Below are 25,437 nucleotides of genomic sequence, written 5' to 3' on the forward strand. Positions count from 1 at the left end.
CATGTAAACTGTTATTTTGTTCTTTCTCATTTGAGAACGGGCTTATGTGAATAACCTTGTGCTCATGCTGACGTACACACGCACACACATAGACAAACACACACATTGTTTGTCGGACAGTTTCATCCTTGCAAAATGCATGAAATAAAATTGTATAACAAAAGTATTGCAAGCATCGGATGTTATTAAAAATAAAGTGAAAGCAGACGCGCTCATTCAAACTTGTCTTTTTTGACAGAGGCACACACGCATGCAGATATGGACAACCATGAAAAAGGGGGCACATGTGCATGTATGTACAAATAATCATTTGCTAAAAATTATACTTGCAAAACACACACACAGTCACACCCACACCATTTCTCTGGGAGCATCGTTTTCAAGAATAATTGTTGAAAAAAGAACTCACACTTGTACCACATGCTACCCTTAAAGTTAAACCATATTTTCAAAGTGCAGCCTTTCACCTCTAGAACAGTTTTAACTCTAGAGTTGACTTGGAAAGCGGACAAACAGCATTTCTAATTTAAGATTTTGTACAACTACAAGTAATTTGTATCAAATTTTACTGAGCAATCAAGTTTCAATAGAGAGAGACAAAATACTAAGACATGTTAAACTCAAGTCATTGGACCAAAGTTGACTGAGCATTCAACACAGAGAGAAAAAATACCAAGACTTGTTCAACTCGAAGTCATAGTATAATTATTCAATTATAGTTCACTGTAAACTTCTAGTGTTGTTGTTGTTTTTAACATCATCACAAACTCCAGTTTTTTTTCAACGATATCTTTCCAATGGTGAGCATGAAATTGGAGAATAAAACTGGTAAACACTAAAAGTAAAACAAAAATACAATAATTGGGGTTGGGCAACTTGGTCACCCATTCTTTCACAAAAGCCAGGCCCTGCATACAGTGCCTTAATTACATCAAGCATTGTGTTAACTGGCCCTGCATGGAACAACAATAACGTAAGTTTGCGGCTTCAGTGAAATGCAGGCTACTTTGACTCCTTTGCCCGCAATTGACAATAATACATGTATTGGAGACAAAAATGGTTGCATGTAAATGGCATGAGAGTGGCCTGGCGTAAGATTAAGACACTGAACTAGTGACTTTGAAGAATGACTTTGTGGCTCTGTATACTCCCAGTGCTAGCATTCACAGTCACAAACAAAAAGGTTTGGTTTTAACTTTTATTCTTTACCAGACATTGTCACTCGGTTGTCTGATTGATAACCATGCAAACGGTTTCACATCACATCAAGACATATAAGTTGCATCATTTAAGCACCCCGTCGCGATATAACCTTGAATGGTTGAAAACGACGTAAAACACCAAATAAAGAAAGATTTAAGCACCCAGGTGTATGTATACACAATTTATGTTCAGTCAATGTTATTTAATTTCTGCAGAGTAGATGACTGCATGTTCCAATGAATCTAGCAAATGAATCAGCGTGAGCAAGTCAGGATCTCAGCCAATGATTAACAGGCTTAGGTGGGACGTCGCGCCAAGGGTCGTCTAGCATGGATGGATGATAATACTGCATGATGTCATCGCTACCACCTGGATTAACGTTAGGGCCGCCATGAGGACTGTGATTCTGAAAGAAAAGCAAAACAAAATCTGTAGTTTAAACTGTCAATGTCATGCTGGACAGCAATCAAGCTTGTCTCCCTGACTTACAATTGATGTAAGACGAATAGTCCAGAAGGGGCTGCAACCATGATGTTGCTCCTGAAGTCTCTGTCCCATCTAAAAGAAGCCCTTGGGCAGAGGGGTATATATATGGGTCATTCTCAGAAATGGTGGTCCAAAGTGTTACATACAAAGTAAAAAATAAAGTGTCAAGAAATACAAAATAATTGTTTTTACTATGAAGTCTATTGTTTGCTATTCATAATAATGCAAAAATTAGACAAAAAGAGTAATTGGTTGCTGAATAAGAGACGTTTTAAAGTGTTGTATTTACGTGATGAATGTTGTAACATGGAAACCAAATTCCAACTTTAAACCACCTAAGCCTTCAATCCTTTGTGCATTTTTTATCAGTTCTGCAGTATTTTTGTGTTCTACCCAACACATTCTAGTTATGAAAGGTAAGGACTTCAACTAATATTGGTAAAAAAATGACATTTGGAACAAAACTAAGGTGAATGTCGCAACACAGAAACGAAATGCTTGAACCACTTTCGGTTCCTGTGCGACAGACATGAATCTGCACTGTTTGGCCTTTCCTGCCGGCAAAACCCGCCTGACCCAAAATAACTACACAAAACACAATTCGTCAGAGTTTGCTGTATTTGTTGAAAGTTCCTGTTGCGTTCAGATTACCCATTTTAAGTACTTGATGAATGTCGAACATCGACGATCAGAGGATACGAAAACTTCTTGGCTGCTTTGTTCCGCTAAACTTCGCGCTTTGAGAGACTGTTTGCACTCGATATCCATCCGACACTACATTGTCGCCATCCGCGGTGTGTAAGTGTGTGACAAAGCTTTGCAGGCTCGACAATTAAGTAAGAACCATCTTCAGTCGTAACGTAGGTCAGGAAACGACGCCATGAGTTTCAGCAAATGATATGATTCTGGTGTTTTCTGTGAATATTTGGCTGTGATTCAAAGGACTATTTTCTTGTTCGAACTTCCTGTGCGCCAAAGAGCTAAAAATAGCCGTGATGTGGCAAAGTCATGGAGCACATTGCTGTCCGATGTTCGCGCGTCGAGTCTGGATACGATGCGTTACGACATTCATAATTTTTTGTTCGAAGCCCGTAACTTCAAATTCAGCGTGAGTTTTTGCAAAGATGTGTTGCTACGTCCAAGACTGAACTCCTGACTGTCGATTGCAGTAATTTGTTGGTGTTTGCATGTTTGCATTTAGCTATGAGACATATTGTTGATCACAAAAGTCGTGTAACGCTTCGGCGATCCGGAAACGGCCAAACTTCGCAATTGAAAAGCACACAAAAACAACACCAACGTATAGAAACCTTTTTTATTGACATACAACAATGCTTTAATGTCTCAGGAATAGATTCAGATGAAAAAAGTCGTGGTAGAAATAATTTTAATTTACTTTTTCATGATTTCAAATGTGTCACCCCTACTCACTCTCACTGGACCACCATTTCTGAGAATGACCCATATATTATGCTGATTGGTACTTGCTCCATTTTATTTGGGTAAAAATGACGATCCCTTTGCCAAGTCCCCCCTATGATAATAATAATAATAATAGTAATAATGAGAGCTTGTATAGAGCGAACCACAGTCGACAAGACTATATTGAGGTCTCCCAAATGACTTCTTACAACGTGCGTGGTCGTCCTTGGCGGTCAAGAAAGCCGCCACGATCATTGCGCAGACGACACTTCTAAACCGCCAATATTTTTGGTGCGCATCACGTGCTCCACATAAATCGGCCGGAAACGAAGCAATTGGGAAACCTGGATAGTCTATTCTTGGAGTTAGCCTTTTTTACTTGATTATCTCATAACCTCAGATTACATTGTAGAGTAACATTCTGCGAGTCTTATGTATAGGTAATCTTGAACTTTAGCGTGTTGGGCGGGGATATAGCTCAGTTGGTAGCGCGCTGGATTTGTATTCAGTTGGCCGCTGTCAGCGTGAGTTCGATCCCAGGTTCGGCGGACATTTATTTCACAGAGTCAACTTTGTGTGCAGACTCTCTTCGGTGTCCGAACCTCCCCCCGTGTACACTACATTGGGTGTGCACGTTAAAGATCCCACGATTGACAAAAGGGTCTTTCATGGCAAAATTGCTTAGGCACAGTTAATAATTGTCTACCTATACCCGTGTGACTTGGAATAATAGGCCGTGAAAGGTAAATATGCGCCGAAATGGCTGCAATCTACTGGCCGTATAAAATTTCATCTCACACGGCATCACTGCAGAGCGCCTAGAACTGTACCCACGGAATATGCGCGATATAAGACTCATTGATTAAAAACATAGCTCAGAATCCAGTGACATTCTTGACTTATTTTTGATACAAGTACATGTACGCAAGCCAAAGAACATTTGTCATGAAATTAATTGACGGATTGAACTCCAAACTTAAGCATAATTAATTAATTTGGTTGTTCAATCGACGAAAATGGCGTACGTTGTCAACCATGGGACATCATTAACACAAAAGAGTTGTCTCCCTTGTTCGCTCACACGGATAATTCCTTCTTTGACACATGTAAATGAAATGCATTCGTACAGTTCATCAGAGTTCATTCCGTAACTTCAAAGGGATCTAAAATGACTTGTTATGATTACAAATGCAGGTTCTACAAATTTGGAGACTTAAATGCCTCTGAATTATGAGCTATGAATTTAACACGCTAAAGTTCAAGATTACCTATGTATATATATTTAACAATGAAGACAAGAAGTAAAACCACATCGACTCACCCCTGAAAACCTTGGTCTTCTTTGGTTGTAGCCCCTGTTGTCTGTCCAAGGTGGACGTGGTGAATTTGGAGAATGATGTCGAAGCTGTGGCTGAGGAGTACGGAAAGAATTTGGATGAGTTGTTCTTTCAAACTGTGGCGATCCAGATCCCATTCCAGGAATAAACCCTCTTCCAACCCGACCGCCGACTGACATGCTGCTGGACAATGGAGGTCTGTGTGGTGGTGTGGCATTTTGAGGAGCCGTCATCCTGTTCATAGGAGGAAAAGTGGCCATTGGACGCAACGCAGGTGAACCCCAGCGGGGTCCAGGCGAGCTGTTGGATGAACAACTCTGAGATTTGCGCTGATCCATACCTACAATGTAACTAAACAACTGTAACGACAACAACTTACTTAAACTCCAGAGGTAAATGTTTCATTTGAAATTTTCCATAATACCGGAAGTGCTGCGCTAAAGCTCATTCTTAGCCGGTCTGACTAATTACTGCGCGACTCCCTGCGACCTCAAACTAAAGCAGAGTACACTGTAATATTTAATATGTAATATTTTTGTTCTAGTTTCTTCACCGTATTTTCTCACGTTGTACCAAAATCAAAAAACAACTTGAACAAGTCAAGTTTCTGTCACACCTTGAACAAGTCGGATGTGACATAAATCCGGTGCTTTCACTTTCGCTCGCTAGCTCTTCGAAAATACATCACAGCTCTCTTATTTTTCATTTCTATTACTATTAGGGCTGAAAAACATGATACAACGTGAGAAAATACGACGAAGATGTAAAATAATGCTTTAGTTTGAGGTCGCGCGGCGGTGTCGCGCAGTAATTAGTCAAATCCTCCTTGGTTTGAAGTTAACCCAAATTAGAATGACCCAGGGGTTCTTTGAATTTTTGTCAGTAAAAGAAAGCTACGTAATTGAGTGAATTTTTCTGACAAGATTATTAGTGCAAACTATTCTTTATGTAGATGCATACATCGTGACTTTTAATACCAGAGACTTGTGGAACATGTTCACCTGGTAGCTTTAATCTCAAATCGTAAATAACACAAATCTGTGACGTAGTACACAGCACACTGACTTCGACTGGGAAAATCCTTCTATGTTTCTGGGGTTGAGACCCTCTGTCATCATGTAACAACGTACGATAAGAATTACTGAGGTATGTTCATTTTCCTTCCTTTGTCTTAGCGTTCTTTTACACCACTGGTGTTTAAATCTGCATTATTTTATTTGCTTCTATAACAACGAGAACTACTCCAACTCCAAGATCATCTCAGTTTTTCTGTTCTAAATGTGAGACAAAGTCTCTTGATCTCCTAAACGTCCAACACGTAAAGGAACTGTCGAATGCGCATCCCAAACGAGTGAATGCATAAATGTGCAGCAGCACCAATCATTTGTGCAGCTATCGTCACGTTTAAAAAAATAAAAAAATATATATATTGTGTGTGGAAATGGAATGACGATTAACCTTTGCCGTGCTTCCTGGGTTCACCTGTACCCAGAGACACACTAAAATCATTGTAACTCTGGAACCATTAAAGGTATCGTTTTGAAATTTTAAGTATCTCTCACACACCTAATTTGCTCTCTGTCTGCAAATTTTTAGTGTGTACATGACAAAACATTAAAATTAATTGATTATGATAATTTACATAAACACTACCGATGGCGCGGGTTCACACAAACCCATACTTTTAAAGAGTAGTAGTGATTGTAACTATCCCTCTGCCGACGGCGCGGGTTCTGCTACACCCATAATTACCAAAGCGGCGGAACAGTGTCTGTCTGCCTGTTTGTCTCCAAGAGACTGTCTGTCTCTCTGTCTGTCTGTCCGTATCTCTCTGTCTGTATGTCTGTTGTCAGTTGCTCTGTCTGTCTATCTGTCTATCCGTCTATCCGTCTATCTGACTGTCTGTCTATCTGACTGTCTGTCTCTCTCTCTCTCTCTGTCTGTCTCTCTCTCTGTCTCTCTCTCTCTTAGTCTCTCTCTCTGTCTCTCTCTCTTAGTCTCTCTCTCTTAGTCTCTCTCTCTGTCTCTCTTTCTTAGTCTCTCTCTCTCTCTCTTTCTTAGTCTCGCTCTCTCTCTTTCTTAGTCTGTCTTTCTCTCTCTCTTTCTTAGTCTCTCTCTCTCTTCTTAGTCTCTCTCTCTCTTTCTTAGTCTCTCTCTCTCTTTCTTAGTCTCTCTCTCTCTCTCTTTCTTAGTCTCTCTCTCTTTCTTAGTCTCTCTCTCTTTCTTAGTCTCTCTCTCTCTCTCTTTCTTAGTCTCTCTCTCTCTCTCTTTCTTAGTCTCTCTCTCTCTTTCTTAGTCTCTCTCTCTCTCTTTCTTAGTCTCTCTCTCTCTTTCTTAGTCTCTCTCTCTCTCTCTTTCTTAGTCACTCTCTCTCTCTCTCTTTCTTAGTCTCTCTCTCTCTCTTTCTTAGTCTCTCTCTCTCTTTCTTAGTCTCTCTCTCTCTCTTTCTTAGTCTCTCTCTTTCTTAGTCTCTCTCTCTCTTTTTTAGTCTCTCTCTCTCTCTTTCTTAGTCTCTCTCTCTCTTTTTTAGTCTCTCTCTCTCTCTCTCTCTCTCTCTTTCTTAGTCTCTCTCTCTCTCTCTTTCTTAGTCTCTCTCTCTCTCTCTCTTTCTTAGTCTCTCTCTCTCTCTCTTTCTTAGTCTCTCTCTCTCTCTTTCTTAGTCTCTCTCTCTCTTTCTTAGTCTCTCTCTCTCTCTTTCTTAGTCTCTCTCTCTCTTTCTTAGTCTCTCTCTCTCTCTCTTTCTTAGTCTCTCTCTCTCTCTTTCTTAGTCTCTCTCTCTCTTTCTTAGTCTCTCTCTCTTTCTTAGTCTCTCTCTCTCTTTCTTAGTCTCTCTCTCTCTCTCTTTCTTAGTCTCTCTCTCTCTCTTTTTTTCTTAGTCTCTCTCTCTCTCTTTCTTTGTCTCTCTCTCTCTTTCTTAGTCTCTCTCTCTCTCTCTTTCTTAGTCTCTCTCTCTCTCTTTCTTAGTCTCTCTCTCTCTTTTTAGTCTCTCTCTCTCTCTTTCTTAGTCTCTCTCTCTCTCTTTCTTAGTCTCTCTCTCTCTCTTTCTTAGTCTCTCTCTCTCTCTCTCTTTCATAGTCTCTCTCTCTCTTTCTTAGTCTCTCTCTCTCTCTCTTTCTTAGTCTCTCTCTCTCTCTCTTTCTTAGTCTCTCTCTCTCTCTCTTTCTTAGTCTCTCTCTCTCTCTTTCTTAGTCTCTCTCTCTCTCTTTCTTAGTCTCTCTCTCTCTCTTTCTTAGTCTCTCTCTCTCTTTCTTAGTCTCTCTCTCTCTCTCTTTCTTAGTCTCTCTCTCTCTCTCTTTCTTAGTCTCTCTCTCTCTCTCTCTTTCTTAGTCTCTCTCTCTCTCTCTTTTTTAGTCTCTCTCTCTCTCTTTCTTAGTCTCTCTCTCTCTCTCTTTCTTAGTCTCTCTCTCTCTCTTTCTTAGTCTCTCTCTCTCTTTCTTAGTCTCTCTCTCTCTTTCTTAGTCTCTCTCTCTCTTTCTTAGTCTCTCTCTCTCTCTCTTTTTTTCTTAGTCTCTCTCTCTCTCTTTCTTTGTCTCTCTCTCTCTCTTTCTTAGTCTCTCTCTCTCTCTCTTTCTTAGTCTCTCTCTCTCTTTCTTAGTCTCTCTCTCTCTTTCTTAGTCTCTCTCTCTCTTTCTTAGTCTCTTTCTCTCTCTTTCTTAGTCTCCCTCTCTCTTTCTTAGTCTCTCTCTCTCTCTTTCTTAGTCTCTCTCTCTCTCTTTCTTTCTTAGTCTCTCTCTTTCTCTCTCTTTCTTAGTCTCTCTCTCTCTCTTTCTTTGTCTCTCTCTCTCTCTCTCTTAGTCTCTCTCTCTCTTTCTTAGTCTCTCTCTCTCTCTCTTTCTTAGTCTCTCTCTCTCTTTCTTAGTCTCCCTCTCTCTCTTTCTTAGTCTCTCTCTCTCTCTCTTTCTTAGTCTCTCTCTCTCTCTCTTTCTTAGTCTTTCTCTCTCTTTCTTAGTCTCTCTCTCTCTCTCTTTCTTAGTCTCTCTCTCTCTCTTTCTTAGTCTCTCTCTCTCTCTCTATTTCTTAGTCTCTCTTTCTTAGTCTCTCTCTCTCTCTCTCTCTCTTTCTTAGTCTCTCTCTCTCTCTCTCTTTCTTAGTCTCTCTCTTTCTCTCTCTCTTTCTTAGTCTCTCTCTCTCTCTTTCTTAGTCTCTCTCTCTCTCTCTTTCTTAGTCTCTCTCTCTCTCTCTCTCTCTTTCTTAGTCTCTCAGTCTCTCTCATTCTCTCTCAGTCTCTCCCTCCTCCTCTCCCTCCCCCTCTCCCTCCCCTGCAAGAAGTCGGTGAAGGGAGAAACTCGATGCACCCACTGAAGTAGCGCTGTGGGTTTCCCTGAACCCACCCCGTCGTTAGAGAAATAAACGGTAAAAACCCTCTTTCAAATGTATGGGTTCAGACAAACCCGCATCGTCGTTAGAGAAATAAACGGTAAAAACCCTCTTTCAAATGTATGGGTTCAGACAAACCCGCATCGTCGGGCGTGTGTAGTCAAAAGCGGCATCCGGCAAAGGTTAATGGTGAGCAAGGGTGTGTGTGTGTTCTCAGTGCTCACTTGAAAGTTGAAGTACTGTATACTCGCTGTCAAATTATTCTAATTCTAGCAAAGGGGTACATCCAGCATTCTCTCATACCGGAATCTTCATCACCCAAGAGCTGCACCATTACCAACAATACCAGTGTCAGCAAGATGCAGGCTGCTATGCATAACATGACCAAGGTGGTGCAGGACAAAGGTATGCTGTACTCTTAGCCTCATGATACTTTTTTCTTTAGCGTTGAGAACAAAACGTACATCTAATCAAATGTGCCTCACAAATTAGGGTTGGCATCTTGGTGTTTTTTTTTTAAAGCGGCGTACGGCTGCCTAAATGGCAGGGTAAAAACAGTCATACACGTACGAATCCACTTGTGCAAAAAACAGGAGTATATGTGGGAGTTTCAGCCCACGAATGCAGAAGAAGAAGAAGAAGACTTTTGATTATAAATGCCACTGGGACATATGTTATAACAGGAATCGCTAAACATATTGTTTGCTGTTTTGAATGCAGTGTCCCCAACGCACAACCTACCCATGAGCATCAACTGTGATGGACCAGTGAACGCCATGGACATGAACAAGGACATGAGCAAAGTCGTGGTAGCTGGCCGCCAGGGTAAATGTCATAGTGTTTCTGTATAACATTTTACAAGACTGATTTGAAATAGAGAGAATAGAACAATGGACGATTGCGGAACAGATATTTGACGCAGAGACGGACGTCAGGGTTCTGGGTTGGCTCATCAGATATCATAACTACTCTTTATTGCTATTTGTAACAGTTCATTTTAATTTTTACTTTCTAAAAATACCTGAGGACTCAACACATGTGACAACGGACGAATTCAGTGATTTTCATCACAACAGGTGCAGCCGTTTCGGATCCTATAGCAAGCACAGACAGACAGAAGCTAATTTGTTTATAAGTATAGAAGTGTATAATTTACTTCTGTGTGTCAGTGTCAGGAGTAGTTTTTATGTTGTTTTATTAGCATTGGTCTTTTTCAGTGTTCAAGATCATCGAAGTTGAAGATGATATGTTTGTTGAGACTTCAAATCTAAGAGTCGGCAAGCCCAAGAACATAAACCTGAATTACTCAGCTGCAGATGTTGCTTGGAATCACAATGACGGTAAGGCTGTGATCCAGATTTTGTTTAATTCCGAATTCTCTATAATTTGTTTTTGTGTGTGTGTATGTGGGTTAGTTTTTATGAACAATATGATTGTTTATATGTTTGCAACACACCAAGAAAATTAAGAAAAACAAAAATGTACTTCCCCCTCTCCCGAAATTGAGGAGTACATGAAGAACTACTAAACATATGTTGTTCACTATTGGAAGAATCAATCTGAGGTACTGAGGTATCTACCTCTGTAAAAGGGGACAATTTTGTTTCTCCTTTTGGACACCATACTTCAGTGTTTCTCTTGTTATTACAGACTTATCTGTGTACTGCTTCACACCAACCACTGTGTTTCTTGCAGAAAACATGCTGGCTTCAGCTGCCACAAATGGTGCAGTGGTCATCTGGAATCTTAGCAAGCAAGTCAAGTCAAAACAAGAGTTTGTGTTTATGGAACACAAGCGTTCTGTCAACAGAGTGGTGTTTCACAACAGTGAAGCTTACCAGCTACTCAGTGGTTCTCAAGACGGCACTATGAAACTGCATGTAGGTGTTGCGTAATTATATTTATCCTACATATATATGTGAGAGAGACACTCGTGAGATAATAATCGTTCAAATGACACATGTGTATATCATGTAAATGAGGTCATGTCAAGCAAGTCTGGCAGGGACCTGTTTTTCCACTGCGTATGATGCCAAAGTCACCGAGACAAACGTCATTATAAAAATAAAATAAAAATTGCGCTCGCTAATTACCCTGGATGATTTCTTAGAACTAACACGTCACACCACACTTTCAGAGTGACGTTTCTTTGCTTTGACGTAATAGATTGCACGAGGCTTTAGAAGAGATCGAGGCTCCAAAACAAGCATCTTCAATTTAGCTGCCTCGACTGCAGGACATTTTTGGTAAAATACACGTAAGTACAGTATGTAGGATAAACAGAATACTACATGGCTTGCTGTGTCATACCAGATTTACACTCGTTGCTTTTTCAAATAGTGAACAGCTTGGTTTCGCTCGCAGTTCAATATTTTAAAAAACAACTCGTGTAAATCTGGTACGACACAGCAAGCCATGTAGTATTCTCTATATACAGTGGAGTCCGGGTACAACGAATCTCAAGGAAGATACATTTTAGTTCGTTATATCAGTAATTCGCTGTAGAGTTTTCAACCCTAAATGGCCTCAAGACAAGTTTTCCCACTCACCTTCAATCAAATGATCGTCCCATCGATCTTTCCTTGGTGAGTACAATCTCTGCATGTTTTCAACAGCTTCATAATATAATCCATAGAGAGGCATAGTTCAAATGTTCACTTTACTGTAATTTTAGAAGTAAAATTTAAAAAGTCGTGTAAAAGCATGTACCGTATTTTCCGGGTCATAAGGCGCCACTTTTTTCTTCGAGTGTATCAAAATACGAAAAAAATCAAAGAGACCGCCTGAGTACCAGTCAATCAACTCGTGATAATGCATGTTTCAGCTACTAGGTACTACCCTGGCCATGTTTCCTCTCAAGACATCAAAGAGACCGCCCCATAGGTTAAACTCGGTCACTGACCCCGGTGCAGGAAGTGTTTCCTCTCTCAGATATGACAGGGGAACCACCTCTCATAGCTAAAACTGGGTCATTGACCCCTGGGAAGAAGGTCAGTGTCTCTAAACAAGGCATCACAATGGACCTGCCTTTGATCTCGCCGCACACACAGAGCACACATATTTCCACTCTGTATTCTTCCTTTGATGTGCGGCTTATTTTCATTCTTCGACCGTTTGTTACCGGTATACTTTTACTTGTGTTTGTGTATTTTTGTGTATTTTTGTCTTTGGAGACAATTATTGACATCAGTTCGTTGTAGCCTTGTGACTTTTAGAGACAAAACGGCTCTGGGGCGATGAAAACGTGTTTGTTATAAGAGGGGTTCGTTATGCAAATGAGTTCAAAAGGTTCGTTGTAGCCGGAAAGTAACAAGTAAGAAATAGAAGGCTGTCTGCCGGGAAATCAATGGCAGTTCGTTAAAAGCGGGATTTCGTTATACCCAGGTTCGTTATAGCTGGACTCCACTCTACATATACTTGATGTGTAAATCTGTAGAGAGTGCCCTTTGTTTGAACGTGATCTGCTGATTGATGGCTCCTTGGCATTATTATGATTTATATCTATAACCATAGCTTGACATTTAGAAGCTGAAAAATGTTCAGGACTTTGATCTGTGCAGATATATGTCTTTTGTCATCATTTTCACGAGTTTTCATTCACAAATACCTGGGAAAAAAATCTCATGTTCCCCATGCAATAACTCGAAAAGAAATATGCTCAACACTTACTGAACTCACAGGTATGATCGCAGCTCTGTACATTTTCAGACTGGAAGAAAAGCGTCAACAAGCTACGTTTGACGTCACATACAAGTTTGACGTGTTATCTCGTGCTACTGTGACGATGCTTTGTGGCCCGGAGTTGGATTCTAAAAATTCGTCTCCCTGTGGGTTATTGTGCATTTTGTTGCACAACCAAAATGATGACAAAAACGATGTTTGGTGGCTTGTTGTCAGACCAGCATTTTGTTGTTGGTCCTCGGGGAGCATATCGCCTTTTGTCTCATATTTATCAACCGCGGCCTTCGGCCTTGGTCGATAAAGATGAAACAAAAGACGATATGGTCCCCTTGGACCAACAAAAAAGCTGGTCTGTCAACAACCCATCAAACATCTTATAATGTATGTGTGTGCAGTATATGTGCGTTGTCGCACGAGAGTTTCGCTGATGATACACAGCTTCATCAGTCTGCCCCTCTTGCTGAAGTTGACGTTCTGGTATCTCGGACACAGGATTGCATTGCGGACCTCAGTGATTGGATGTCTTTAAACAAACTCCAGTTAAATAGTGACAAAACCGAAGTTATGCTGGCCTGTCCCAAGAAATTTCTCAATCACCCTTCTCTTCCTGCCTCTCTCACTGTCAACGAACTACCTATCTCTTTCTCTCCGTCTGTCCGCAGCCTTGGCGTCACTCTCGATCCAACTCTCTCTTTCCAAAAACACATCTCTAACATCTGCAAGTCCGCCTATCTAGAGCTGCGCAAGATTAGTTCAGTCCGTCACTACCTCACCACTGATGCAACCAAAACGTTAGTGTGTTCTTTAGTCCTCTCAAAGATAGATTATTGCAATTCTCTTCTGGCCGGTCTCCCTAAGTACCTTTTAGATAGACTTCAAAGGATCCAAAATAACGCTGCCCGCCTGGTCTTCAAATCTTCCAAGTATGAACACGCCACACCCCTTCTTCACTCTCTACACTGGCTGCCTATCACTAAAAGGATCGAATACAAACTCTCCTCTCTTTCTTTTGCCGTCGTTTCTGGTTCTGCCCCAGAATACTTCTCAGAACTCCTCAATCTCTACACCCCCTCTCGTCAGCTTCGCTCCGCCGCCGACACTCGACTCTTCCGACTCCCCACAGTGCAAACAAAGACATGTGGCGAGAGGTCCTTCGCCTATCAAGCCCCTGTGACCTGGAATAGATTACCTCTGCCTCTCAGACACACAGATTCTCTCACTACATTCAAGACAAATCTCAAAACACACCTCTTTCAGCGCAAGTGATTTTCCCTCCAGCATCTCCCCACCCACCCCATCCCGCCCCACCTCACCCCCTACCTAGTGCCTAAAATAACGTGTATATATATTTTCTGCGCTTTGTGTCAGCACTGTTTGTGTGTGTGTAAATAGTATTGTTGACACGTTTTTATACAGTAGCCTTATGTGGTTCTTGTGCCTAGGCTGTGTATTGGATTGTCATTGTATGCCTGCATCATTAGTTGTCAGTAATTATTACATGTGCTGATTGTTCTCTTTGCCTGCGCGCGTATAGTATGTTGGTTATGATTGGTCATAGTATGTTTGTTTATGTTTGGTCGTTATCTTTGCCTGTGCGTGTATTGTATGTTTGGTCGTTTTCTTTGCCTGTGCATGTATAGTTTGTTGGTTATGTTTGGTCGGTTTCTTTGCCTGTGCGTGTATAGTATGCTTGGTCGATGTATGTATTGTAAAGCGCTAAGAGTAGACATTTTTCTAGAATAGCGCTATAAAAGTTTGCATTATTATTATTATATGCATGTCTTTCAAAATAAATGAGAAATGCTTCTTTGTACATGAACACTGATGCACAGTTTATGATGTTTTTGTGAACATAGTGTATGTTGAAACAGCAGAATTCATGAGCACATATTCACTTCTTTTTGGATAGGATTTGCGGAGAAAACAAGTGACCCTGACATTCATGGGACGCAGTTCAGAGAGTGTGCGAGACATTCAGTTCTGTCCTGCCAACCTAGGTTACTTCAGTTTTGCAGCTGCCTATGAGAATGGCATTGTTCAGGTAATGAGTGAGCAGTCTCTTCTTCTCTCTGTCATTGTTGGTATATCTTGTCTTCCTTTGTTTCCCATAATTTTGTTACCCCTTTTTACATTTAGTCAAGTTTTGACTAAATGTTTTAACGTAGAGGGGGGAATCGAGACGAGGGTCGTGGTGTATGTGTGTCTGTGTGTCTGTCTGTGTGTGTGTGTAGAGCGATTCAGACTAAACTACTGGACCGATCTTTATGAAATTTGACATGAGAGTTCCTGGGTATGATATCCTCAGACGTTTTTTTCATTTTTTTGATAAATGTCTTTGATGACGTCATATCCGGCTTTTCGTGAAAGTTGAGGCGGCACTGTCACGCCCTCATTTTTCAACCAAATTGGTTGAAATTTTGGTCAAGTAATCTTCGACGAAGCCCGGACTTCGGTATTGCATTTCAGCTTGGTGGCTTAAAAATTAATTAATGACTTTGGTCATTAAAAATCTGAAAATTGTAAAAAAAATATTTTTTTTATAAAACGATCCAAATTTACGTTCATCTTATTCTCCATCATTTGCTGATTCCAAAAACATATAAATATGTTATATTTGGATTAACAACAAGCTCTGAAAATTAAATATATAAAAATTATTATCAAAATTTTTTTTTCGAAATCAATTTAAAAACACTTTCATCTTATTCCTTGTCGGTTCCTGATTCCAAAAACATATAGATATGATATGTTTGGATTAAAAACACGCTCAGAAAGTTAAAACGAAGAGAGGTACAGAAAAGCGTGCTATCCTTCTCAGCGCAACGAATACCCCGCTCTTCTTGTCAATTCCACTGGCACTGCCTTTGCCACGGGCGGTGGAGTGACGATGCTACGAGTATACGGTCTTGCTGCGTTGCGTTGCGTTCAGTTTCATTCTGTGAGTTCGACAGCTACTTGACTAAATGTTGTATTTTCGCCTTACGCGACTTGTTCTTTTATGTAGTATAAATGTTACTTCCTGTAGAAGTGTGCCACAGTTGAGGGATGAGAGGGAAGTGTTTACATCATATTTGTACATGTACAATGTATTAAGTCTTTTTAGGTCCTACTGCACGCACATTTGACTACAAGTGCTCTTTTTTTGTGTGGGGGTGTGTTGTTGCTTTTTCATTCCTGTTAACATGAGTTTGCGTGCTGGTGTAGATCTGGGACATGCGTCGACCTGATCGATGCGAGAAGCATTTCACAGCACACAACGAGCCGGTGTTTGCCTTGGACTGGCACCCCGAGGACAAGCACTGGTTAGCTACTGCTGGCCGCGACAAGATGATCAAGGTGAGGGTGCTTGCTGGACAGAGCTTTCTCATTTACTGTGCTCATCACATATTGGGAAAATGATACTACAGTGGTACTTGCGATGAAAGGACACCCATTGCACGGGGCTTGTCATGAAAGGTGTATTTTTGGTAAAGATAATAGACAACAGAAGGTGTCCTTTCTTGGGAGGTGTCTTCTCATTAGAGGGGCCTCACATCGCAGGTATCCTTCCTTGTGGTTAGTTAAGTTGCTGTGGGCTCTTGCAGGGGGATGAAGGTGAGACTGTTACAGCTTGTTTGTGACTAGACATTGAGAATGAGATTGCTGGCTGTCACATTGTGAGACAGTTCTGTAATAACGAAATTACTGCCACTTATGCCAAGGTTAACATTATGTTTACGTTACTTTCAATAGCAACAGACAGTTGCTGAGTTTCATGGAGCATTCGCATATCTCAGAGTATTTTTAAAGTTGTTTTTATTTTTGGTTTCTGCAGCACAGTAAGATTGTTTGCTGTTTTGGATTAAATTACATATTATTACCCAACTCACATATAGCAATTAACTCTAGTTCAGTGCTGGTAACGCTGTACGCGTTCCCCTTGGTAACAAGGGAGACCACCCTAAAAAAGAGTGATCCATCCCATAATATCAGACCGATGTCCGGTCCAACATCCGTATGCGTGCGCATACGCCGCCATTTGTATCATTCTCTCTCAGCGGTTCAACTGGGAAGGACGCTCCTGATGTACGCTCCTGCTGTCTTCAGCATTTTGTCATAGTCTTTGGCTTTGGCATCTCCCCTTGGTCGTCGCCTAGCTGTTCACCTTTACCTACTTGTGTGGTGAGATCTTTCCGTTTTGTTATAACTTTAGCGACGTTTTTCGTCGCTCGTTTTGTACTTGTGAAATTTTTCTGAAATTGTTTTTCTTTGAAATTTTTCGTGAGTGCTTTCGCTATGGCGGAGGCTGCGCTTGTTGATAGCGTGAATAGGAAGCCTAGTTCGAGGCAGGTGCCTGACGATTCGCCTCCTAAACGTAGCTCGAGGAGAGAGAAGGGCGCAGGAAAATCCGCGTCTGTTTCTTCTGATTCAACTTCTGTTAAATCTCCCGTGTTAGCAGACGTCAGTTTAACTTCCGGTCAGGCTTGTTTACGTTCTGGCAAGAGTGGCGGTTCGCGCAAAAGAACTTCTTCTTCTGCTTCTGCTTCTGCTTCAACTTCAGATGGCTGCCCTGGGTTAGCGCCAGCTGAAGTTGCGTCTTTATTGTTGACTTTGAGCGCTCAAGTTTCGACACTTGCGTCGGAATTATCTTCCACTAGGGAGGAATTACGTGCGCTTCCGTCGGGTGTTTCTGATGTTCTCTCTTTAGCACAGTTACGGCAGTCTCCTGCAGTTCCGGCTTCGACTTCCGTTCAGCCTTCGGCGACTGTGACTCGGGCGGATGTCCATGCTTCGCAGGATGGGAGTACCAAGTTGGTGTCTCTTCTGAATGTGACACCAGTACAAGGTATGTCTACACCGCTTGCCGGTGTGCGAGCTCAGGGGGCTCTCTCTGGCGATGGATGTCGTGAGAGTTCTTATGAGCAGCGAAAGGACGAGCGCCTCCGTACGTCTCTTTATGAGAATATCGGGGACCGTTTTAGTCCTCTTCCGCCCAGGGGGCAGGAAGTGGTCGGTTCTGCCGACGATAAACGGTCTGATGTTCTGCCTCCTGGCTCCGAGCTTGATCTCGAGTCGGAGTGTAGGGCGGAAGACGGGGATGCCTCAGTGGTAGAGGATTCCCAACTGAATTTGCCCGCGAAGCTGTCAGCCGCAGTGGCGCTGGCGGCGGAAACGGCGTTCAGGTACTTTCCGGAAGGGGTGGTGAAGGACAAGGCTCAGCTTCACCCACCTCGCTCTGCTTTTGACGATTTCCGGAGTGCACAGGAGCAACGGCCTCGCTTCCGCTTCCGGGAATCGTCAACTATTGCCTATGAGATGGCTAACGTCTTGTGTGGTAAACGCAAACCGGCGGTGCCGTTGTTGGTTCAGCACGGCGAGGCCCCGGAAGACGTCGTCTCTTGGCTGGCTCAGCCTGGGGCTCGGGCTGCTTCCGGTGTTCCGAAGTTCAAGCTTACCCCTTATCCTTTGGATCTGATGGACTCTTTTGCTCTGCCGTCAGGGGCACTTCCGGTGACGCCGGAACTTGCTGCTTTGAGAGAAGACGGGTACAGTAGGGATAGAGTTGTCCCATGTACTGACGGTTCTCTCGCGGCTGTGGAGGAAGTTGGAAGGTCTTTGCTGGAACTCACGTCAGTGTCGGAGTCTCTGCAAAGGTCTTTGTCCAGATCGATTGCCACATCTCTTGATCCTTTTGAATTTCGGTTCGATGCGTCGCCGACAGATGTTTCCACACTGCTGGCTACTCTGGGCAAGGTGACTAGAGAACAGGTTGCTTTGTCTGCCCGGCTGTATACTCACGCAGTTCTGTCAAGGAGGTCAGCCTTCTTGTCGGGGTCCAGATTTCGGGACACCGCGACTGTGGAGCGGCTGAAGGTCTCCCCTTTTGCTGAGGGGTCTCTCCTAGGGCAGGCGTCTTTCGATGCACTCCAGAAAGAGACGCAGGACGCGCGGGATGTAGCGATCGCGCGTTTGGCTTCACAGGGCTTCCAGAAGCCTCAGGGCAAGTCTCAGACTCAGGCGTTTTCTTCCGCTAAGCCTCAGACGTCTTCGTCAGGTGGTGGGAAGGCCCAGAAGCAGTCATCCTCCTCCAGGGGTAGGGGGCGTGGAGCTCCATACCCTAAGAGGGGTCAGTCTTTCGGGGGTTCCAGGGGGTCGGGGCGTAAGCCTCACCCCCAATGAAACTTCCCCGAACAACACATCCCGGTGGCCCCCGCGCTAGTTGTAGCGGGCGGCCCGTCCAGGGCCCTTTCTTCCTGGCTGCAACTGGTGGCCAGCAAGTGGGTCACGGGGATAGTGTGTTCGGGGTTCCGGCTTCTCTGGTCAGGGCAGAAGGCTCCCCTGGTCAGGATAATCCCGCCCTGCAGGGCGCCAAAGGATTTGGTGGCACGGAACGCAGTCCAGGAGGAGGTCTCGGCTCTGCTGCTCAAGGGAGCTATAGAGGAGGTCTTGGACGCGCGGTCCCCGGGGTTTTACGGCAGACTTTTCGTAGTGCCAAAAGCCTCGGGGGCGTGGAGGCCGGTGTTAGATCTTTCTCCTTTGAACAAGTTTCTGAGAGTAATCAAGTTTACCATGGAAACTCCAACCTCGGTTCGGGAGGCCTTACGGCCGGGAGATTGGGCAACGTCGATCGATCTTACAGACGCTTACTTTCACGTCCTCATACATGTCGCGGACAGGAAGTGGCTTCGCTTCCCTTGGGGCGGCAAAGCTTACCAGTTCAGGGCTCTGCCGTTCGGCCTGTCTTTAGCTCCGTGGATTTTCACGATTGTGGTCAGGCAGCTTTGCGCTCTTGTGAGACAGGAAGGCATCCGTCTCAGAGCATACCTGGACGATTGGTTAATCCTTCACCAGAACAGGGGGCTTTGCGAGGCTCATACGCACAGGGTGCTGAGTCGGGCGGCACAGCTGGGTTTCTCTGTCAACCTGACAAAATCCGAGTTGGAACCATCCCAGACGTTTACTTACCTGGGCATGGAATTCGACACACTTCGGTGGTCTGTCCGTCCGTCTCAAAGGCGGATCGACAAACTTCAGGGTCTGATTCGGTCTCTCTACGGAGAGAATCACGCCAGTGCAAGGGTTCTGACTTCGGTTCTGGGTCAGATGGAATCCATGGCTTCCCTCATTCCGTTGGGCAGGGTTCACAAGAGGCCTTTTCAGGCCTCCCTGCAGTCAAGGTGGGATCAGACATCCCAGGACTGGAGTGTTCCGATCGCACTGGGAACTTGGTTTCAGCAGACCACAGGCATTTGGCTTCTTCCGGATTTGTTCCGGGGTGTTCCCATTGTTCGTCCACCGCCGGAGAGAGAGCTGTTTACGGACGCATCTCTGACGGGGTGGGGTGCTCATCTGGACGAGCACATGGTTTCGGGAGTTTGGGATTGCTCTCAGGCCTCCCTACATATCAATGTACTGGAGTTGGAGGCCGTTTCCCTGGCGCTTCTAGCGTTCAAGCCTTTCCTGGAGGGCAGTCATGTACGTCTTCACACCGACAACATGTCTGTGGCGTCGTATGTGAACAAGCAGGGGGGGACTCGGTCTCACAGTCTTTCCGACATTGCATGTCGCATTCTCAAGTGGTGTCACGCCCAGCACATTCTGTTGTCAGCAGTGTACTTGAAGGGCAGTCTGAACGTCCTTGCAGACACTTTGAGCAGAGGGGACAGGATTGTTCATTCAGAGTGGACTCTCACACACCAGTCTTTGCAGCGGCTTTGGTCGCAGATCGACAAGCCCAAGATAGATCTCTTTGCGACGAGGTTTTCGGCGAGACTGCCTCTCTTTGTGTCCCCCTTCCCGGATCCTCTGGCCTGGAAGGTGAATGCTCTGGAAGTGGATTGGTCAGATCTTCCGGCGTATGCCTTCCCTCCGTTCTGCCTCTTAGGCAAAGTCCTCAGGAAAGTGGACTTGGAGAAACCAGCGCTGGTTCTGGTCGCTCCTCTGTGGCCAAGCCAGCACTGGTTTCCCGACCTACTGCGTCTAGCAGTTCGGCCCCCAATCCCTCTCGCCCTGAAAAGAGGAGATCTCGTGCAGCCTCGGTCAGGCGTTCAGCACGAGAACCCACAGATCCTGGCCCTTCACGCGTGGATTCTGTCCGAAGCGCTTTGCGTAGGGCAGGGGCCTCTTCCCCTACTCTGAGATTCGTTGGACATGCGCATAGAAAATCGACTTCTTCGGTTTACTCATCGCACTGGGCCTCTTGGTCTAGGTGGTGCGCGCTTAACGGGGTTAAACCTCTTTCTCCTAGGTCTATTCATGTAGCCAACCATCTGTCTTGGTTGGCTGATCAGGGGGCTTCTCCCTCTTCTATTAGGGTTCGGAGGTCTGCGATCTCTTCGACCCTCGCGCAATTAGGCCACAAAATTTCGCTCGGAGGGGTTATCGCTAGTGTTATTAAGGGGGCTGCCCTTTTAGCAGCTCGTTCAAAATCGCTTCTCCCTGCATGGGATTTGTTCCTGGTCTTACGTTTCTTAGCCTCGGATGAGTTCGAGCCTCTTTTGTCAGCCACTTTGGCCGATTTGACGCGTAAGACTGTGTTTTTAACGCTTCTCTCTACTTCTAGGAGAGGTAGTGAGGTGCATTCTTTGTCGGGTTTAGACAAGGATATTGCGTTCGAGAAGGATGGTTCCATTTCTCTCAAATTTGTTCCCGGCTTTCTCGCGAAAAACCAGAAACCTGGCCAGCTTTCTCCAATCTTGCGCATTCCACCCTTGAGCAAGATTTTGGCTCCTGGAGATCCCGATATTGCAAATTGTCCTGTGAGAGCTCTCCGATGTTACCTGTCTCGAACTCGGCCTGTTAGGTCAGAAAGTCAAAAGCTTCTTTTCATATCTTTAAACACGGCTAGGTGTAAGGATATAGCGAAGGTGACTCTGGCCAAATGGATCTCCACTCTGATCAAACGAGCATATGCCTGGTGGCTAGTGCAGTCGGGTGATGCTAGGGCAGTGTTGCCTCTCACCGCGGCTAGAACCCATGAGGCGAGAGCCTGGGCATCCTCAGTGGCAGTTCTTCGGTCCGGCAAGCTAGCCGAGGTACTGGAAGCTGCGTATTGGCGCTCTGAGGACGTTTTCGTCAACTTTTACCTCAGAGACGTCGCTTCTGTCAGACAGGATGGAAGCTCCGCGCTGCCTGCCATGGTAGCGGCGGGACAGGTCCTGCGTGCCTAGTTTTGGTAAGTACCCACCACCTATAGTAGCAATCTGCTATATGTGAGTTGGGTAATAATATGTAATTTAATCCAAAATTTTAATAATAAATTTTCATTTAATTAATATACTTACCCAACTCACATCGTTTAAACCCTCCCGCCTCCCCGCTGTGGTGGTATTGGGTTCTAAAAAAGTAGTGAGTTGGGCTTCGTTCGAATGATACAAATGGCGGCGTATGCGCACGCATACGGATGTTGGACCGGACATCGGTCTGATATTATGGGATGGATCACTCTTTTTTAGGGTGGTCTCCCTTGTTACCAAGGGGAACGCGTACAGCGTTACCAGCACTGAACTAGAGTTAATTGCTATATGTGAGTTGGGTAAGTATATTAATTAAATGAAAATTTATTATTAAAATTTTGGATTTTTTGTTTTAAAAGCCATACACGTTCAGTCATCAAATATCACGCTCAGCTTATCTGTGATTCGGTGTGAATGAGTGTGAGCCTTTTCATTTTGACAGCAACATTTAAGACAAATTCCTGGTACTGTAAGCAATAAAATATTGTGTATTTTGTGGTGCACAGGTGTGGGATATCAACAAGCAGCCCGCACAGCTGCTGTACGTGGTGCAGACCATTGCCTCTGTGGGCCGCATCAAGTGGCGGCCGCAGCGTCGCTATCACATCGCCAACTGCTCTCTCTTGCTGGACCACAACGTCAACGTTTGGGACGTGCGCAGACCCTACATCCCTTTTGCCTGCTTTGAACAGCACAAAGATGTGGCCACATGTGGGTGACATGGAACTTCTTTATTTAGAGAAGACTTGAGGGAAAGAGAGAGAGTGTGTGTGTGTGTGTTTGCTTGCGTGCGTGCGTGTTTGTTCCTTGAACAGTCTCCGTTTCAATTTTCATGAACTACAAATGCATGAGAAAAACATCACAGACCAAGTCCATCAGCTCTTTTTGTACTGTGTAGTTAACTCGCACTATGATTTCCAAATAGAGAACACTGAATACTTATTATCATGGATTTTGTACTGGAAAGAGTAGATGACTCTATGATCTTTTGGCTCTGTCGACAGGTGTTTTGTGGAAAGATCCGCACATACTTCTTAGCACTGGCAAAGACTACATGCTACATCAACACATTTTCCAAAGCGCCAAGCGACCAGGAGATTTCGTCATTCCCTCTGGAGTGGACATCAGCATCCATGGTGACGTGTGTCTGGCGTACAAGGAGAGGACTGCTGGTAAGAAAACAAAAGAAAGGCAGATGTTGAGAAAATGTTTTCTATTTGATACATTTATTGTTGGTTTTCAGGAGAATATCTTTAGTGTTGTACAGCTGGTATAAGTACGGTTCTCTCACCAGTACAATTTGATTATTTTGTTGTGCTTTAATTAATCCTTACCAGAACATTCAACCAAGTAACTGATACAATTTCATTATGTTGTATGCAGTTTTGATCTCAGTGTTAGCTGAAACTGTTATACCTTTCGTGACAAAATGTTATGGCCTATCATAAATGTTATAAATATTAAGTTTCTGTCAAGTTCATGTATTTCTTTATTTCACCAGCAGTCAAGGGGAAAGAAGCAGGCAAGATTTCTATGTTTGGTCGAAAGACGTCTCAGTCACGAAGTGAGCTTTTCTTCACTCAAGCAAACAGCTCGTTGGCCGTCTTCCAACAAATTGCTGAACCAAACACAGAAGATGTGAGTCATCCTGTGTTTTCCATAATATTAACAGCTATTGTGTTTTCAGCTTAGCAATAGGGTCCGATATTTAGACTCGAACATGTATAATGCAGACGAGTCGAAGACGAGTCGCATTATACTTGTTCGAGTCTAAATATCGGACGCTATTGCTACGCTGAAAATACAATAGCGATTATATATAGCTGTTCTGACCTTGATTTGTTGTTCCAAACTTACAAAATGACAGTTTTTGCGTCGATGCGTTGATCTCAGGTTTTGATAGCAGACGCCGTTTCTTATGCGCATTAGTTTTGCGCAGGCGCCACACTGACTTTGGAAAAAAAACTCGATTTGACAACACAGCTGTTAAACAGCTTTTTATTAGTTCATTCGTATACAACAAAAAGAAGTTTGAGTTTTTTAAATTTTGAACAAGATTACTTATGAAGAAGACCAAAACACAACATCAACGGAAAACTAGAAACAACTGAAAAACTAGGATGCAACAAGGGGAGGAGAAGAGAACAGCTAATCCGTTCAACGCGAGCAGACGGCAGCGAAGTTTTCAGTTTGGGTGAATGGCATTTATACTTGTCTTGTCATAAAGCGAATTTTTCAACCTCAGTTATAAACGACTACATGAATGTTAGTGCCATGGGTTGTACATCAATACTTCAGAGGGGAAGTGGGATATTTAGTGTGGAGTTACGAGATAAGAAAAGCCGAATACGAAAGTTTGTGTCAGTCGGCAACCGTGAGCTCACACAGGCACACAAAAACGGCTGTTCCGTTTTACTCCCCTGTTTGTACTACATCTTTCGACTTTGGGCATTTTGTGGTGTTTAGGGACAGAAAATAATTGGTTTAGTCCTGTTTCATCGGGAAGTTAGCAGAAAAGGGTATGCTATCGACATTTGTAAAGCTGAAAAACATTCCCGAGAAGAATTTCAAGTTGTCAGTGTATGCTCTTGTCGACTGATTGAAACATCGTGTGGTACAGATGGGTAAACCGGAACCATGCGTCTTTGTTATTGCCAATATGCTTTTGGATATTGGCAAAAATGGCCGACTTCCGTAGCATTATGCTTTGATGATCGGAAGAGACCATCCAATCACAGCCCCCGAATTCCCCACGTGTTCATCAGAATAGCTATATTATATGATATTGGAGTGGGCAATTGTGAGTGCTGATTGTGAGAGAGTGTATGTGTGGTGTTGGTTGGTTGGTTGTTGTTATTTAATGTCCTTTCAACCGATATGGCTATTTGGGACCGATGTAAGTTGTATGTGTGGGGATGTGTGTATGAGAGTGTGTTTGTAGGCAGGTATGGTCATGTACTGATCCAAAAAGCTATAAATTCAAACCATTCCACAATGTGAAAATTGAAAGATTTAGTTTTTATACACTACTAAACTCAGTATTTGGATTGTACAGACTTGTTGACAGAATACTGACAGTAATCAAAGTGCAGTATTGCTTTTCTCACTATAGTGAAACCCCCACCCCTCAATTAAAGACTTCTGCCGAATGAAAACCTTGTTTTTTCAAGTTTTGTATTCATTAGGCAAAAAAAAAAAAAAAAGTCTGTTTACGGTAACCCGACCGACCCTAGTTTTTTCGCGCGACCCTAGACTTTTTTTTGGCATTTGGGAAAAAAAAAATAACGTAAAAATTATGGTTTTTTTGGGAGAAAAAAAAAATTTAAAAAAAATCCCGACCTACCGACCCTATTTTTTTGGCCTATGTTACCGTAAACAGACCTATTTTTTTTTGGGCCTTAATGCAGTAAATTTATCCCCATAGACTCCTTCTATTTTAAGACCTGATTCTTTCAGATGTTTGGCAGTATTAAATGGGTAGTGAACCATGCTTACAGTGTCCATAACAAGGATCCCAACTGTAATTGCTAGTTCAGTTTGTAAAGGGCTTTTTCCATCAGGAGTTCGCAGCACAGCAGATGAGCCCCACGCAGCTGGCGTCAGAGGACGTTTCCATGACCAGCTTTCTGGAACTGGCCAAGAAGTATCGCTTGAAGGGTCTTACTACTGAGGAACTGTGTCGACACAATTCTGCTGCTGCTGCTGCTGTTGACAAGTATCAGGTATGTTTTTTTCTGGATGCCGTACCATGTTTCACAATTGCCTAGCCACAGCCC

At 43.5% G+C, this 25,437-nt stretch overlaps 1 protein-coding gene and 1 long non-coding RNA gene across 4 annotated transcripts in view; one reads left to right on the top strand and one right to left on the bottom strand.

Moving 5' to 3' along the window:
* Nucleotides 1–105: 105 nt before the first annotated feature.
* Nucleotides 106–4,944, bottom strand: LOC138981696 (uncharacterized). Its single transcript, XR_011460694.1, has 2 exons — nucleotides 4,433–4,944; nucleotides 106–1,609 (listed from the first exon to the last, which is right to left on the bottom strand). It is a non-coding gene; the product is annotated as an uncharacterized lncRNA (long non-coding RNA).
* Nucleotides 4,945–5,463: 519 nt separating this feature from the next.
* Nucleotides 5,464–25,437, top strand: part of LOC138981697 (GATOR2 complex protein WDR24-like) — a 32,095-nt gene continuing 12,121 nt past the window's right edge. For 2 of the 3 annotated variants that reach the window (XM_070354715.1, XM_070354716.1), the window contains exons 1-11: nucleotides 5,465–5,594; nucleotides 9,039–9,170; nucleotides 9,486–9,590; nucleotides 9,983–10,105; nucleotides 10,461–10,645; nucleotides 14,356–14,487; nucleotides 15,651–15,782; nucleotides 22,168–22,372; nucleotides 22,666–22,833; nucleotides 23,163–23,299; nucleotides 25,222–25,383. In XM_070354715.1, the coding sequence (XP_070210816.1) occupies nucleotides 9,125–9,170; nucleotides 9,486–9,590; nucleotides 9,983–10,105; nucleotides 10,461–10,645; nucleotides 14,356–14,487; nucleotides 15,651–15,782; nucleotides 22,168–22,372; nucleotides 22,666–22,833; nucleotides 23,163–23,299; nucleotides 25,222–25,383 (1,395 nt within the window). In that variant the 5' untranslated portion in view covers nucleotides 5,465–5,594; nucleotides 9,039–9,124. Of the gene's footprint in view, nucleotides 5,595–9,038; nucleotides 9,171–9,485; nucleotides 9,591–9,982; nucleotides 10,106–10,460; nucleotides 10,646–14,355; nucleotides 14,488–15,650; nucleotides 15,783–22,167; nucleotides 22,373–22,665; nucleotides 22,834–23,162; nucleotides 23,300–25,221; nucleotides 25,384–25,437 lie in introns of all 3 variants that reach the window. The other variant, XM_070354717.1, reaches the window with a different exon arrangement.

Source organism: Littorina saxatilis, linkage group LG12 (assembly GCF_037325665.1).
Source record: "Littorina saxatilis isolate snail1 linkage group LG12, US_GU_Lsax_2.0, whole genome shotgun sequence".
Lineage (NCBI taxonomy): Eukaryota > Metazoa > Mollusca > Gastropoda > Littorinimorpha > Littorinidae > Littorina > Littorina saxatilis.